Source organism: Anabrus simplex, chromosome 11 (assembly GCF_040414725.1).
Source record: "Anabrus simplex isolate iqAnaSimp1 chromosome 11, ASM4041472v1, whole genome shotgun sequence".
In the NCBI taxonomy this organism is placed as follows: Eukaryota; Metazoa; Arthropoda; class Insecta; order Orthoptera; family Tettigoniidae; genus Anabrus; species Anabrus simplex.
The window spans coordinates 93451070-93467626 of NC_090275.1; the positions used below are offsets into that span (position 1 = coordinate 93451070).

General features: G+C 40.2%; 2 protein-coding genes across 2 annotated transcripts in view; one reads left to right on the forward strand and one right to left on the reverse strand.

Annotated features, from left to right (window-relative positions):
* Positions 1-1900, forward strand: part of Rpn12 (regulatory particle non-ATPase 12) — a 39411-nt gene extending 37511 nt beyond the window's left edge. The window contains exon 6 of the mRNA XM_067155572.2: positions 1545-1900. Within this exon, the coding sequence (XP_067011673.1) occupies positions 1545-1679 (135 nt within the window). The 3' untranslated portion in view covers positions 1680-1900. The remainder of the gene's footprint in view (positions 1-1544) is intronic.
* Positions 1-16557, reverse strand: part of LOC136883334 (kinesin light chain) — a 191491-nt gene that overhangs the window by 167666 nt on the left and 7268 nt on the right. The gene's annotated exons all lie outside the window — the stretch shown is intronic.

The following is a 16557-nucleotide window of genomic DNA, read 5'->3' on the forward strand; positions in this document are numbered from 1 at the left end:
TACAACTTGAGAAAGAACTAGGAGAATATCAAGGAGGTTTCAGACCCTGGAGGAGCTGTCCTGATCAGATCATGAGTCTTAAGTTGATAATGGACTATAACAGGAGAAGAAACAGAGATATGGTGATAACATTTGTAGATTTCAAGAAAGCTTATGATTGCATCCATAGAGAATCTCTGTTTAAAATTTTAAGACACCTTGGACTACACCCCAAATTAATAAACATGATAAAATTGACTCTCACCAATACCAAGTCAAAAGTGAAGTTTAGGGGTGAAACATCAGAGACATTTGAAATTAAAACTGGACTACGGCAGGGAGATGGGCTCTCACCACTATTATTTAACTGTGCTCTAGAAATGGTAATGAGGGAATGGTTTAGAAAATGTCCCCCCAAAATAAAGATTGGCCGAAAAATCAAAACAAATTGCCTGGGTTTTGCTGACGATTTGGCATTACTAGCAGTGGACATAAAAGAAGCAAAAACCCAGATATCAGAACTTCAAAACATTGCAAATAAAATTGGCCTCAAAATATCATTTGAAAAAACAGAAATTATGCCCCAAAAACCAACACAGCTAAAAGAAGTCACCATAAATGGTAATAAAATCAAAATAGTAACTCAGTTTAAATATCTTGGAGAAGTAATAACACATAACTTAAATGAAAAAATCTCAATCCAAGTAAGAACAAATAGATTAGCTAAAGCACAAAAATTAACATGGGATATCTACAAAAAGAAATGTCTATCAATAAATACAAAAATAAAACACTACAACACAGTTATAAAACCGGAAGCTACATATGCAGCAGAAACACTCTTTTACCTGAATAAACAATCAAAGACTGACAGACTTCAGAAAATTGAAAGGAGGATTGGAAGAACCTGTATCAACAAAAAATATCAGAAAGATGGACAGTGGCGGTTAATACCTAACAAAGTCGTGTACAAAGAGCTAGAACCCATTACAGATACTATGCGTAAGAGGAGACTGGGATTCTTTGGACATATCATGAGGATGCAGGACTCGAGACTTCTGAAACAACTAGTACAACACAATCTCGTCTCAAAAAATACCACAACAGGATGTAAATGGATCAGAGAAGTAAGAGAGGATCTGAAGGAAATAGGCCTTACAACAGAAGACACCAAAAATAAGATAAAATTGAATACAAAACTGAAGAATACAAACCTCCGCTTTACCCTTACACAAAACAAACCAACAACACGCACATTTTCAACTGAGGAAAGGGCACGAAGATCGGAGCGTCTGAAGAAGTACTGGGAGGACCGCAAAGCCCGAACAATCCCTTCAAAGAGACCTGAACGACGGACTGACTAAAGTGATCCTATGTGGTCATAAAAGAAGAAGAAGAAGAAGACTATTGGATAATCCGAAAAGTTAATTGAGAGATGGGGAATAGAGGTGCTCTTGTATATCACCATTTTTTTTTAAACTGTAAAATATAGTTACATACAGTAATTCATATTCATGCATATGCCAAGTATGTTAATAGAATTGTCTTTCTTTTTCATTTTACAGAAGAATTGGGTGCTGGGCCCTGATAACTTTTATCGGTTTGGAACAGAAGAGAAGAAGACTGATGACACCCTTCCATCTATGGAGCTTGCTGAGCAAGTGCTGGAATATGCTAGAGAGTTGGAAATGATTGTGTGAAATGTGCTTTTATTCATTAGTGCGTCAGAGACTCCCATATTGTGCTTGGAGTTAAAGGACAGAAAGGATTTTATGCGTTTCCTAACGGCTTGTGTTCAGATTTCTCTTTAAATGTTTAAGTTTCACGGTAACTATAAACTCGACAAAACGTACATTTTCAAGCAAAATAGTAGCATTAAATCATCTTTTCTTAATTTATAAATAAAATTACCTGAAGGTGTTTTCAGTCTTATTATTTTATCTAGTGATTACACTTTCTTACATTTTGTATGTGAACATAATACTGATGAGTGATAATGATAATACTGCTGAATATTCTGATAAACTTTAATATCATAGATGGAAATTTTTTTCCTCCATTTTCTCATAAAATGAAGAAACCTCTAATGAAACTTCTCGGAATTCAAGATAATGTCCCTCCCCCTTCAAAACTTCATGTGAAAAATCAATGGTTCTCTCGTCTTGCAATCGCGACAAAACACTTTTGAATAACCTTGGCAGCTACCACGCTTCTTCTCTCCTCCTACCACCTACGAAACTCGTTGAGCTATATGTGTACTGTATCTTTATGCTTTATAAGCCAGCAAGCATGAATTTTGCACAGTTGCACCTGACTCATAGTGGCTGTAACATCTAGCATCGAGGAGCAGTTTTTTTTTGTTAGATCATAATCTTGTAGGGATTCCTGGAACAAGTATTACCGGCTAGTTTTCAGTATGTTCTTAGTGATAGTATGCCAATTTTAACACAATGCTGTCCGCTCACGTATCGATACGTGTTTCCAAGCACGGTGCTCTGCAGCCGATCACGTATAAATACGTGTTTGTGCAAGTCTGTCTTCTGTTGCCATCTAACGGTTATTGAGGAACTATTTGGAGATTATCGTTGATGTGCTTAAATGGTAGAAAAACTACGCTTCTTTTAGTACTGGTTTTGCCCGCTTTAGTGCGTCAGTTGCATTTGTTTTTGCCTTCGAATATCTTCCGTGTATCCATCAATGCTAGTAAACAAAAATGGCAGCCCCGGTAAACAAAAACAGTGGACTGACTCCTGGTGATATTATACATGAATTATACGCTGATAATTTGACATATGTTTCCTATGATTGTGAGGAGAGTGAAGGTGAATTGTCTAATGATAATTCTAGTGCTAGTGTCATGCATTTATGTGGAAGTGATGCGTTGAATGACACGTTTATTGCACCATGTGAGCAATGACCTGATGCTTCAGATAGCAAAGATGGTCTAGATGTAAGTACTGTTGATAATATTCTCCCTATTTCTGGCAGTGAGTGGTCTAACAGAATATTATACTGTTTTTGGAGTCTTTCTCGTGGACGCCTGGCGTTAAAATTTCGCCGAGTGAACCTGAAAATATAGGTTGTGATGTCAAGTTGTTCATTTGTAATGATTTGTTGGCGTATATGGTGGAGGAATCAAACAGATATCAGTGCCAGAATGAACCGAAATATAAAATCTCACCAAAAACTTTAAAGTGGACAGATATAACTGTGAATGAACCTAAAATTATTAAATTATGATACCCTGCAATAACTCCATGTCTCTGCCAAAACCTTCCGGCCACAGGGGCCAGTTATACGTCAGATGGGCCGGACAGCAATGTGTTAAGATAATTTTAATATGGAAATCTCAAATCATTGTGCAGCTGTTAGGCTAGTGTTTGGCATTGACATAAAAACAAAGATGGCTTTAAAAAAAAAAGCTTTTTGTGGCCTGAAATAAATATGCTTTGCAGAAATCCCAGGTGAAATTGTAAACTATATATGCAAAAAATGTTTGGTGGGAATGGCCATTAGTAAAGAAGTGGTACTAATGAAGACTCTCGCAGTGGCACAAGAAAGAGAAATTCTCTAAAATTTTTGAAGGCAGCTATGGCTATGGACAAGAGAGATGTGTTGTAACAGGCTAGTGTTGTGGTGTCGCTCAACCCTCGTATAAAGTCTGTCACTCGCATATGAATAAAAGCTTATACTCTCTTGGTGATTCGTAATAAAGCTGCAAAAAATATATTTTTGCCCCTTCCACCGTTGTGTTTGAAGGCATATCAATACAGTGCACTCCCGATAATTCGCTTTGTGGTTAATTCAATCAATAAATTAATTAATGGTTAATTTGCGGGTCTCGGAGAGTTAAAAAGGTATTCATTCTTACACCCACTAATCATCACGCTGAATAAAATTATCTCTGTGTAGTTTAAAAGAATTTTAATGTGATGTGTGGAAACGAAATCATTGATATTTGAGGAGAATGGACTTCGTTTCTCTACGATGTAGCAGTAGGCCTATATGCACACTGCTGCCAGAATGCTGCAAACTTGGAAACATTCAAGCATGTTGCTCCGCGTGGCACAGCACAGATTACCGTAATCTTGGAAGCAGAGACAATGAAAGAGGAATGCACTCAGAATTTACCTTCCCTTTCCCCACAGCCCAAGGTCGCTTAACTATAAGCCAAGTGAAGGGTAGGTGCACCGGCAGTGAGTGTATTGTAGGCTACTGTACTTGAGAAGTGTGAACGGAGTGCGGAAGTCTTTTTGAAGTTTCGAATAAGTCACTAGTAAGAGTTTTCAATATGAATAGTCGAAAAATGAAATAAAAAAGGTTAACCGTCAGTGAAAAACTGAAAATTATAGAAAGACTGGAGAAAGGTGAGGCGTCATCAAAGTTAGCCTGCAAGTTCGGTGTGGGTGAAACAACAGTGAGAGACATGAAGAAGCAAAAGGAAACCCTCATCAAATTTTCTGTTTATTGTGATCGTTTGTCCCGGAAATCAATGAGAACATCGGACTATGCAAATTTAGACAAAGCCATGATACGGTGGCTTAATCAAAAACTAGCGGAAGGTATTCCTCTGTCCGGCCCAATGTGTGCTGAGCGAGCAAAACATTTTCACAATGCTCTTGGCTTAGAAGGCGATTTTAAAGCATCTTCTGGCTGGCTTACGCGGTTTAAGAAACGCTACGGAATATGAGAAATGCTATTCGTGGAGAGCGTCTCAGAGCAGACACGGGTGTTGCTGAAAAGTTTGCACAGGAATTTCAATCATTCATTGAAAAAGAACAGCTTGACCTTAGACAACTTTATAATGCAGACGAAACAGGGTTGTATTGGAAATGTTTACCTCCTGAGCATTAGTGATGCAACAAGAACAGCAAGCCCCAGGCCGCAAAACATCCAAGGAAAGAATAACCGTTATGGCGTGTGCTAACGCAAGTGGTGATCTTAAATTTAAATTATTAGCGATAGGGAAATCCAGAAAACCCTGTTGTTTCAAACGAGAGAATGTACCTTTGCAGTACTACCATCAAAAGGCAGCATGGATGGACACAGATATTTTGTGAAACAAATGACGGCCTACCTAATTAAACAGTCACTGCCATTCAAAGCAGCGCTCTTGATTGACAATGCGCCTTCTCATCCACACGAAAGTGAACTTAAAGAAGGTGATATTTACGTGAAATACCTTTCCCCTAATATAACTTATATTCTCCAACCTATGGACCAAGGCGTTATTGCTGCTTTAGAAAAGAACTATAGGTCATCTCTGTTACAGCAATTGGTTGAGGAAGGCTTTGATATTCCAACATTTTGGAAGGACTTCGGTTTGTTGGATGCTCTTTATGCAGTCAATAAGTCATGGGACAAAATTACCGCTACTACGCTCACACGATCATGGAAATCTGTTCTAGGTGAAGAGCAAGCATTTGCTGGCTTCAGTGGCGATGATATTTCGAACGGGCAACGTAGTCTTGCTACAATGATATCATCACTGAAAAACCTGCATAAATGCCAAGATACAGAAGAAAGTGACATTATTGAGTGGTTAGACATCGATAAGGACGATTATGGTTTCAGACATGAAATTGAGGAGGATATTGTACAGAATTTGACAGCTGGTGAGGAAGACAGAGATTCAGATGATATAGAGTGTGGGAGTGATGAAACGGAAACTCCGAAAGTTTCCCACAGCCAAGCTAGTGTCTCTATAGACACACTTATCTCTCACATAGAAAATAGAGATGAAATTTCATTTTCAGATATTGTTTTCTTGAGAAATGTACGATCCAAAATTTTTAAAAAATGAACAGTCGTCTAAGAAACAAAAAGTGATGACAGATTTTTTCGTTAGATACGAATGTTGGCATAATCCACATGGCATTTTATAATTTTTCTCTAGTGTTTGTTACAATACAATGTGAAGTGTTATAATTATTTTCTACTGCGGATAATTCGCGGAAGTGCGTGCATTAATTATTGGTAGTGTACTGTATAAACCAGTGTTTGGTCAGCTTTGACAATCTGTCCTGTCAAATACGAATGTTGCGTTTGCAGCTTTATTATTAATCATGACAGTGATTCAGACGCCCTGCATACAGCTCCAGTGCGAATGATTTGAGAAAGGTACAATTTACATGATATTTGTGTTTGTGAATTTTTTCTTTTCTCTCTCTCTTTTCTCTTTCTCTATTTATTAAGGAACTTATCTCCCATATTTACAGGATGAAATTAAAATAAGGTAATGCATATCAAATTGTTTCTGTAAACTTCTGTTAGTTAAGGAAACATCTAAAATCTAATGTAAAAAACACAAAATGAGACTATTTTATAACTAATGCGATACCTCCATGCTGTAAAGGTGCTTTGTCAGGATCTTGATGAACCCTCGGAGGATGAGTCACGATTTCAGGGATGCGCTTCATTGGAAGCGCTTCCACGAGGCACCAAAGTGATGAGGTACAGTACCACGAGCTCTGACCATTAAATCTACTACCTCAGTTTCCTGAAGGTGGTGTATTTAGATTTGTAGTAAGGGATAGTGGGTTCGTATTTGCTCTTTTCTTTGGCTGACTATAAATGATACTGATTTGAAAAAGTACTTTTTAAGCCTGGTTAAATTCTTTTGAAGAGAAAAGTGGGGGTTGTCTTGGATTCAGAGAACTACGGTATTCTTCAGTTTGGGTGCATAGCTTGTGCTATGACTAACCTGGAAACTTGCATGAAATTTATTTTTGTTCTCTGTTTGGTCATCTGCAGCATTGGTAAACTGTCCTTAAAATGTTTACATCTTGTTCAGTATTTTAATTATTTATTTATGGGGTTCATGTTTGTGGGTTACTGTAGTCACGTCCTAGTTCGTGAACCATGGGCAACGGCTGAGTGGCCTAGTAAGTGGTCCTGAGAGTCGGGATACCAGCTGCTGTGGAATGGGAGTGGGCATCTCAGACATATTCTGAGTCGTGGCCCTCCTTGTGCTCAGGCGGCTAGGACTATACAATTCACCGGTGGTCCATAACCCGTTAGAGGAGAGATCCTCACTTGGACTATGTGCAAGTAGGGCAGCATCCTGCTTCATGAATTTACCGAGCTCAGAACACTTTAAGCAAGCCTCGGACCTATGGGAGTAACAGAGTCGCACTCCCATTTGACAGGCGAGGGACTCCTTGGAAACAACTTGGCGAACAAAATGGAATTCAATGGGGAGCTATCAATATTAATGGGGCGTATGGAAGAAAGAAAGTAGAACTGGCTAAGTCAGCAAAGAGGATGCATCTGGATGTGCTAGGAGTAAGTGATATTCGGGTAAGGGGAGATAATGAGGAAGAGAGAGGAGATTATAGGGTGTACTTGACGGGTGTTAGAAAGGGAAGGGCAGAGTCTGGGGTAGGGCTCTTTATCAGGAATACCATTGCACGCAACATAGTTTCTGTTAGGCACGTAAATGAGTGAATGATGTGGGTAGATTTGTCAGTGGGAGGAATTAAGACAAGAATTGTGTCCGTGTATTCACCATGTGAGGGTGCAGATGAGGATAAAGTTGACAAGTTTTATGAAGCATTGAGTGACATCGTGGTCAGGGTGAACAGCAAGGATAGAAGAGTGCTAATGGGCGATTTCAATGCGAGAGATGGGAATAGAACTGAAGGATACGAAAGGGTGATTGGTAAATGCGGGGAAGATATGGAAGCTAATGGGAATGGGAAGCGTTTGCTGGACTTCTGTGCTAGTATGGGTTTAGCTGTTACGAATACATTCTTCAAGCATAAGGCTATTCACCGCTACACATGGAAGGCTAGGGGTACCAGATCCATAATAGACTATATCTTAACAGACTTTGAATTCAGGAAATGTGTTAGGAATGTAAGAGTTTTTCGGGGATTTTTCGATGATACAGACCACTATCTGATCTGTAGTGAACTAAGTATCTCTAGGCCTAGGGTAGAGAAAGTGAAATCTGTCTGCAAACGAATAAGGGTAGAAAATCTCCAGGACGAGGAAATTAGACAGAAGTACATGGATATGATTAGTGAGAAGTTTCGAACAGTAGACAGTAAGCAGGTTCAGGATATAGAAAGTGAATGGGTGGCATACAGGGATGCTGTAGTAGAAACAGCAAGGGAATGCCTAGGAACAACTGTGTGTAAAGATGGGAAAAGGCGAACATCTTGGTGGAATGCTGAAGTGAGAGCAGCCTGTAAACGTAAAAAGAAGGCTTATCAGAAATGGCTCCAAACAAGGGCCGAGGCAGACAGGGATTGGTACGTAGATGAAAGAAACAGAGCGAAACAAATAGTTGTTGAATCCAAAAAGAAGTCCTGGGAAGATTTTGGTAACAACTTGGAAAGGCTAGGTCAAGCAGCAGGGAAACCTTTCTGGAAGTAATAAAGAATCTTAGGAAGGGAGGGAAAAAGGAAATGAACAGTGTTTTGAGTAATTCAGGTGAACTCATAATAGACCCCAGGGTATCACTGGAGAGGTGGAGGGAATATTTTGAACATCTTCTCAATGTAAAAGGAAATCATCATGGTGGTGTTGCAAACAGCCAAGCTCATGGGGAGGAGAAAAATGATGTTGGTGAAATTATGCTTGAAGTGGAAAGGGTGGTAAATAAACTCCATTGTCATAAGGCAGCAGGAATAGATGAAATTAGACCTGAAATGGTGAAGTATAGTGGGAAGGCAGGGATGAAATGGCTTCATAGAGTAGTAAAATTAGCGTGGAGTGTTGGTAAGGTACCTTCAGATTGGACAAAAGCAGTAATTGCACCTATCTATAAACAAGGGAACAGGAAGGATTGCAACAACTATCGAGGTATCTCATTGATTAGTATACCAGGCAAAGTATTCACGGGCATCTTAGAAGGGAGGGTGCGATCAGTCGTTGAGAGGAAGTTGGATGAAAACCAGTGTGGTTCAGACCACAGAGAGGCTGTCAGGATCAGATTTTCAGTATGCGCCAGGTAATTGAAAAATGCTACGAGAGGAATAGGCAGTTATGTTTATGTTTCGTAGATCTAGAGAAAGCATATGACAGGGTACCGAGGGAAAAGATGTTCGCCATACTGGGGGACTATAGAATTAAAGGTAGATTATTAAAATCAATCAAAGGCATTTATGTTGACAATTGGGCTTCAGTGAGAATTGATGGTAGAATGAGTTCTTGGTTCAGGGTACTTACAGGAGTTAGACAAGGCTGTAATCTTTCACCTTTGCTGTTCATAGTTTACACGGATCATCTGCTGAAAGGTATAAAATGGCAGGGAGGGATTCAGTTAGGTGGAAATGTAGTAAGCAGTTTGACCTATGCTGACGACTTGGTCTTAATGGCAGTCTGTGCCGAAAGCCTGCAGTCTAATATCTTAGAACTTGAAAATGGGTGCAATGAGTATGGTATGAAAATTAACCTATCGAAGTCTAAATTGATGTCAGTAGGTAAGAAATTCAACAGAATTGAATGTCAGATTGGTGATACAAAGCTAGAACAGGTCGATAATTTCAAGTATTTAGGTTGTGTGTTCTCCCAGGATGGTAATATAGTAAGCGAGATTGAATCAAGGTGTAGTAAAGCTAATGCAGTGAGCTCGCAGTTGCGATCAGCAGTATTCTGTAAGAATGAAGTCAGCTCCCAGTCGAAACTATCTTTACATCGGTCTGTTTTCAGACCAACTTTGCTTTACGGGAGCGAAAGCTGGGTGGACTCAGGATATCTTATTCATAAGTTAGAAGTAACTGACATGAAAGTAGCAAAAATGATTGCTGGTACAAACAGGTGGGAACAGTGGCAAGAGGGTACTCGAAATGAGGAGATAAAGGCTAATTTAGGAATGAACTCGATGGATGAAGCTGTACGCATAAACCGGCTTCGGTGGTGGGGTCATGTGAGACGAATGGAGGAGGATAGGTTACTTAGGAGAATAATGGACTCTGTTATGGAGGGTAAGAGAAGTAGAGGGAGACCAAGACGACGATGGTTAGACTCTGTTTCTAACGATTTAAAGATAAGAGGTATAGAACTAAATGAGGCCACAACAGTAGTTGCAAATCGAGGATTGTGGCGACGTTTAGTAAATTCTCAGAGGCTTGCAGACTGAGCGCTGAAAGGCATAACAGTCTATAATGATAATGTATGTATGTATATCTTCTAAAGTTGTCAGCCCAGAGCTTGGTTGGCTGCAGTTCTCCAAGAATCCCAGTATTGTGCTAATCTCTTAAGCTCCACACAGGATTGGCACTCCCAGCTCCTCCATTAGTTGCCTGATGTAGTTTAGGCTTGCCTCTATAATTTCTTTCCTCCACAGAAAACTCGTAGATAGTGGCCAGTAGACTTCCATGCCAGATTGTGTGTCCAATCCAGATGTTCCTTCTTTTTCTCATGAACTCTATCAAGTATGGCATCTCTCCTATTCTCGGTACTTCTTGGTTGCTAAACTGTGTACAAGGTATCTTGAGCATTCTTCTGTAACACTGTAACTAGTACAGAATAATTTTGCAATTTCCTTTTCATATCATTAATCCACTGAATTGGTTGCTGGGGTGGCCTTCAGGAAATCTTCAATATCTCCATGGTAAGATCATCTAGAACATTCTGAATAATGAATATGAATTGGCCATGCAGGGTTGCACAGTTATGAGCTTGCATTCGGGAGATGATACTTAACAAATCCCACCGTTGGCAGCTCTAATGATGGTATTCTGTGGTTTTTTTATTTTCACACCAGACAAATGCTGGGGCTGTACCTTAATTAAGGCCACAACCACTATCTTCAGTCTTGCTTCGAACGTATGAACGAATTCAATTTGTTTCAAATGTCGACGAGACTTCTTGTTAGTGAACGTAGCAAGAAATCAAAACGGAAGGTGATCGATTGTACATAGTCTTACCATAAATACTGTCCCAAACGTTTAAGTAAATTGACACAAAATGGTTAGAGATATTTTAATATCCTAATAACAAGTGTTACATAGATGCATTGTGAACCATAACCACAAATAATTATTCAAAATGGCCACCATTTGCACGCACACAGGTTTTAAATCTTTGTGGCCACTCATCAATGGCATTACGCAACACATCAACTGGAAATTCTGCAACTGCCTTCCGAAGAGACTGCTTTAAGCTTTCAATATTGGAATGTCTTTTCTTACAAGCCATCTCCTGAAGCTTGGACCACAATTTGTAGTCCAAAGGGTTTAAATCTGGACTTGCAGATGGCCAATCTGAAGTGGAAATGAAATCAGGAACATTTGCCTCCAACCACTGTTGGATTGCCCGTGTCTTGTGCACTGGGGCTGAGTCCTGCTGGAAGCTCCAGTTCCGTCCATAGAAGAGGGTGTTGTTGAGATTCTTGACCAGTCCCTCAAGCACTGTCTCCTGGTACACTTTAGCTGAAGTTTTGACTCCCTTTTCACAGAAATGGAGCTCTGTTGTGCCCTCGAAGCTCACACCCCACCACACCAGAACTGATGAGGGATGATGACCCCTCTGCATCCTTGGAGCCTTTTCACCAACTTCTCTAGAGGAATGGGCATATACCCTGTCGTTTTGGGCATTGAAAGTCTCCTCAATACTGAAAATCTTTTCATCTGTAAACAGGATTCGACGATGACCATTAGCCGCGTAACGCTTAAGTAAGCGCTTTGATTTTAGGAGGCTCTGGCGCTTAAGTTCATTTGTCAGGAGATGTCCTTTGCATCGTTTGTAAGCATGGAGTCCCAGATCAATGCTTAACGTGCGAGACATAGACATTTTTGATATCTGTAACTCACGAGCCATCACTGACTGTCTTCTTACCGGATTTCGTCGCACACGAGCCGCCACTGCTTTGATGAGTTCTGGCGTTCGTACTGTGCATGGTCTTCCTTGTCGCGGACGATCTCTCACAGTTCCAATATCAACAAATCGATTTATAGTGTGGTAAACAAATTTCTTACTAATTTTCAGCTTGTGGAGGGTTTTGAAAATCTCCCGTGATGATTGCCCTACCTTGTGTAACACTATCACAGCCACACAATTCTCATACTCCCCCCATTCCATCTTGAAAACTTCAAACTGACAACTGTACACTTCTGCAGCTCAACCAACAATGACTCACGCCTCACGATACCGGTCTTGTAGCCGCTCCCTCGTTTGGGCGGAAGTACAGCCACCCTCAAAATTTGGGACAGTATTTATGGTAAGACTGGGTATTTGATGTAAATGCAGGTGTGTATAAATATCAGTAATTGAAAAAAATAATGCTCAGTAAATCACTCCAACTTGTAATAACAGAGGAATCCATGAAATTATTCTCGCTGTAATTGAAAGATGATATGCATTTTAATATGGGAATTTTCAAAGGATTCCATAGTCCAGAAGCAGTTTTTGATATTCATATATTCAACACCCATACCTGAATAATGCATCAAGCAACCGATGCATGTATATGTGGAGGTGGAGCACAAATGCAAATGCGGAAACCAGAGCATGAAACACAAAATGGATTGCAGATGTGGATGGAAGCAAATCAAGAACCAAGGAAAGTATCATTTTGCGCCCAGGAACTACGCCCTTCATATCCTGGTTATCTCCCGTCGATTGTTATGTTGTCAGGTGTCATATGTTAACATAGCAGTGTGCTGACGGTGTAGACTTATGTTATCACAATACAAGGCATCCCTAGAGTAATCGTATGTAATATACATCCATAATCAGATTTCTATATATCAATACGATATCGAATGATACCATTGTGTAGTGAAGAATAGCCTATTGGTAAAAATGAAGTAGTAAATCAGATTACCCCAAAATAAACAGATTCCCTACATGACATTTTGGGTTTTTAAAACAATCTGCCCATACCCTGGACAGTGGTCTAAAAAGGAGGACATGTCCAGATAAAAGAGGACATCTGCCCCATAGGATGCTATGGGCAAACAACTATGTGATACAAAGGGCACTAGGAAAGTTTTGTAATGTGAATGAATGCTTTAGATTTTTTCAAAATAAATTTCACCACTCCATATGTCAAAACCAGTCACTGAACCAACTCAGCCACTTTTCTTCGGTTACATTTTCACACTTGATCCCATGCTGCCAGAAGCTCCTCATCGGATGCAAAAAGGCTGCCTTTTCAGCTTCATCTTCACTTCTGGGAAGAGTGCGAAGTCACATGGGGCAAGATCAGGACTGCATGGAGGGTGATCAAGCACAGTCAACCCTGATCTGGCAAGAAAATCCATTGCTACATCAGCACGATGTGCTGGAGCATTGTCGTGATGCAAAAGCCAAGTGTTGAGCCGTGACCTTGGACGGAGCTGCTTGAGAGCCTGGATGACCTGAGGCAGACAAGTCTCACTGTACCACTTCGCAGTAACTGTCCTTTGTGTTTCTAGCACAACCCGTGTCAGGATGCCCCGTTTAATGAAGAATACTGCAATCATTCTTTTCTTCACTGACCTTGACTTTCGCACAGTCACAGGAGTACCCTCATTTTCAGCCACTCCTTGTTCTGGGATTTTGTTGGGACATCGTAATAATAAAGCCAAGTTTCGTCACCTGTAACAATGCTATTGACGTTACGCGAAGTCCCATTTTCAAACAGTTTTAGCATTTCTCTGTACCATTTCACTCGATGTGCCCTTTGTTCCTCTGAAAGTGAATGGGGCACCCAAAGGGAACAAACCTTTCTAACATGGAGATGGTCTTGTAGAATTGAATGAATAGCTGGTGCAGGGATGTGGATGGTCTCTTCTACCTGCCAATATGTCAACCGCCTCTCTTGCTGCAACATTTTTCTCACAGCTTCAATGTTTTCCTCAGTCACTGATTCAGACGGTCGCCCAGAATGAGGATCGTCTTCAACCCCAAAATTTCCCATCTGGAACTCTTTGTACCAGCTGAAAATTGTTGTCCGATGCAGACAGTCTTTCCCCAGCACAGGAGTCATTTCCTCAAGGCAGTGGTCAACAGATAATCCACGAGCAAAATTGTAGCGGATAATTGCACGATATTCACCTTTAGACCACACTGACATCTTAACTTGCTTTCAATCCCATTGCTTGGTAACAACTGGTGTGAAGGTTGCGCCTTGCTGTCTTCTAGACCGGTTTTCACCCCTCTTTTCATCCCTCACCATAACAGGGGTGTCCAGCCAACCGTTTTTGCATATTGAAAAACTTTCCTAGTGCCCTTTGTACTCCTTAGATTTTAGGTAGAGAGGAATCTTCTGGTTTCATGACAAGATATACTGTACAGCTATACCTACTCCATGTGCCTCAGGTGAACACAGATGCCTCTCTTCATTGGAGGTATTTCCAAGGCTTAGTTCACCAGTACCTAGAGGCGCGGCTTGTCTTAACAGACAGTTTTAAGATAGGAGGAAATGTAGGATGCTTGTTTGTCTTCAGTGATGATAGCACAAAGATCTCGCTTCCTAGTGTCTGTAGTGTACGTGTACTGTGGAGTTCTTCACCATCTTAGAAGCTCCGCAGTTTGCGCCGAGTTGCAAACGACAGTGGGATAGGTAAGGGCTAGGAGTGGGAAGGAAGTGGCCGTGTCCTTAATTAAGGTACAGCTTGTGTGAAAATGGGAAACCACAGAAAACTATCTTCAGGGTTGCCAACAGTGGGGTCGAACCCACCATCTCTCGAGTGCAAGCTCATGGCTGCACGCCTCTAACCGCACGGCCAACTCGCGTGGTCCTGCTAGGGTTAACAAACAACGTAATATGCTGGGAATCTATGGAGTTGGCCAATCTGTTCTAGATCAAGCAGTTTTGATTTATTTATAAAAATATTCTTAATGAAATGTACCTATTTATTCTCAAGAAAAGACTTATGCATTTTTCTAGGGACAGGAAAATTGCTTTGCAACTAATATTGAAAGATGATCGTCTATCAACTTTCAATTCATTTTACAAGAATTTTTTGGCTGAAGATGAGTGGGATATAATTTTTCAGAGCCTAGTAGCTATTGAGGACATTATGAACAGGAGACCACTGAGCAAAGGATTGAAGAGAGAAATAATTCAGGTACAAATTACTGCTTGGTGTAATATGAAATGAGGTTTGCCTTTTAGTATCTCAAGCTGTATTGGCAGTAATTAATAAAAGAATTAGAATATTGAGATCATTAAAACTTGTAGGCAAAGGTCTTGTTGACAAACGTGGCCAACATACCTTCCACCTGATACAAACATTATAGTGCGTGATTACATACAGTTCTTTCCAGTGAGGGAAAGCCAATATAGTGGCCTGCAGATAGAGTATCTTTACACTGACGTGAATGTTAAAAATTGTATGAGATCATCAGGGAAACAATATATCCAGACACCAAAGTTACATTTTTTTTTTTTTTTTAAGTGCTTTAAAGATAATTTCAGCCTCAGGTTTATTCAGGCACAAGTAGATTGCTGCTATTTGTGTTAGTAGTTAAAGTTGAAACTGAGTTTCCCCCATCTGAATGATGTAGCAAAATGAACAGCAGCAGCTACTGATGTCAATGGAAGCAAAAAATTACTTAATGCTCTGAAATTTGAACAGTGCAATGCAAAATCTAGCAGAAATGATCAAGTTCTGTCCATTGGCTTTGATTATTGTACTCCCAAAATATCTCAATGCCGAAAGTCCCTGTACAGGAGCTTTTCTTACCTTGGGCAGTTAACAGCTAGCATATTTTGTATTTGAAATATGTCTGTCTGTTAGGTCATCATCCCAGAGGATACTCAAATAGCACCACCAAAGGCTATGCAGTTATAGGGAAACTGCAAAAACCAATGGCAGAGCCCAAATGAGGCGTACTAAGGAAGATTAGGAGTGAGGTAGTTTGCCATTGCTTTCCTCACTGGACCAGAAGGTGCTACTGCAGCATGACTGATCCTATGAGCAACACCTTTCATAACACCGACACTAGTTGTGCTCCAAATGTCATTACTCAGCACCACCCATACCCCAGCAGCTTCCATATTGTCACAGCCTTGGATGAGACTGGGACTTCGGTGGAAGCTACACTTTGCTCTGGCCTGTGCCAAGAGACGGATACAAAAGTACTGCATCCATCAAGAAATGGCAACAGGCGGATTTGAAATATAAAGGCTAACAAAGCTGTGATTTATATTTATTTCCACAAATTCAAATAAGGAAAGGCCCTGATGAAGTATGTTCTTTTCTGCTGCATTTCTTGCTTAATATCCCAGAACAATATGATGAACTTCACGTATTTTCTGATAATTTTGACAGAATAAGAATCACTCAGTATCAAAATTCCTTTTGTGCCTAAGAGATTGTTGGAAGAGTTCTTCTCTCAAATTTACCGTTGTTGAGTTGGAACTAGAAATTATGCCTATTCATAATTTTAAAAGCTTGAGGCAGAAATAATACACAGCAGAATCCATTGTCTGTGGAGATCTGCCAGTGCAGAACGAGAGAATAAAGATTAGTTTGCACTGTCTACTACATCACTTCTTTTACAACCAGAAGAGAGTAGGAGTAGTGACTTCACCCCATTTACCATCTGCTGTCGATCTCACGACTTTGTCGAGGTCTTTTAGCAGTTGTTCGCAATATTTATATGGTATAACATCAACTGCAAAAAATCTTATCTGCG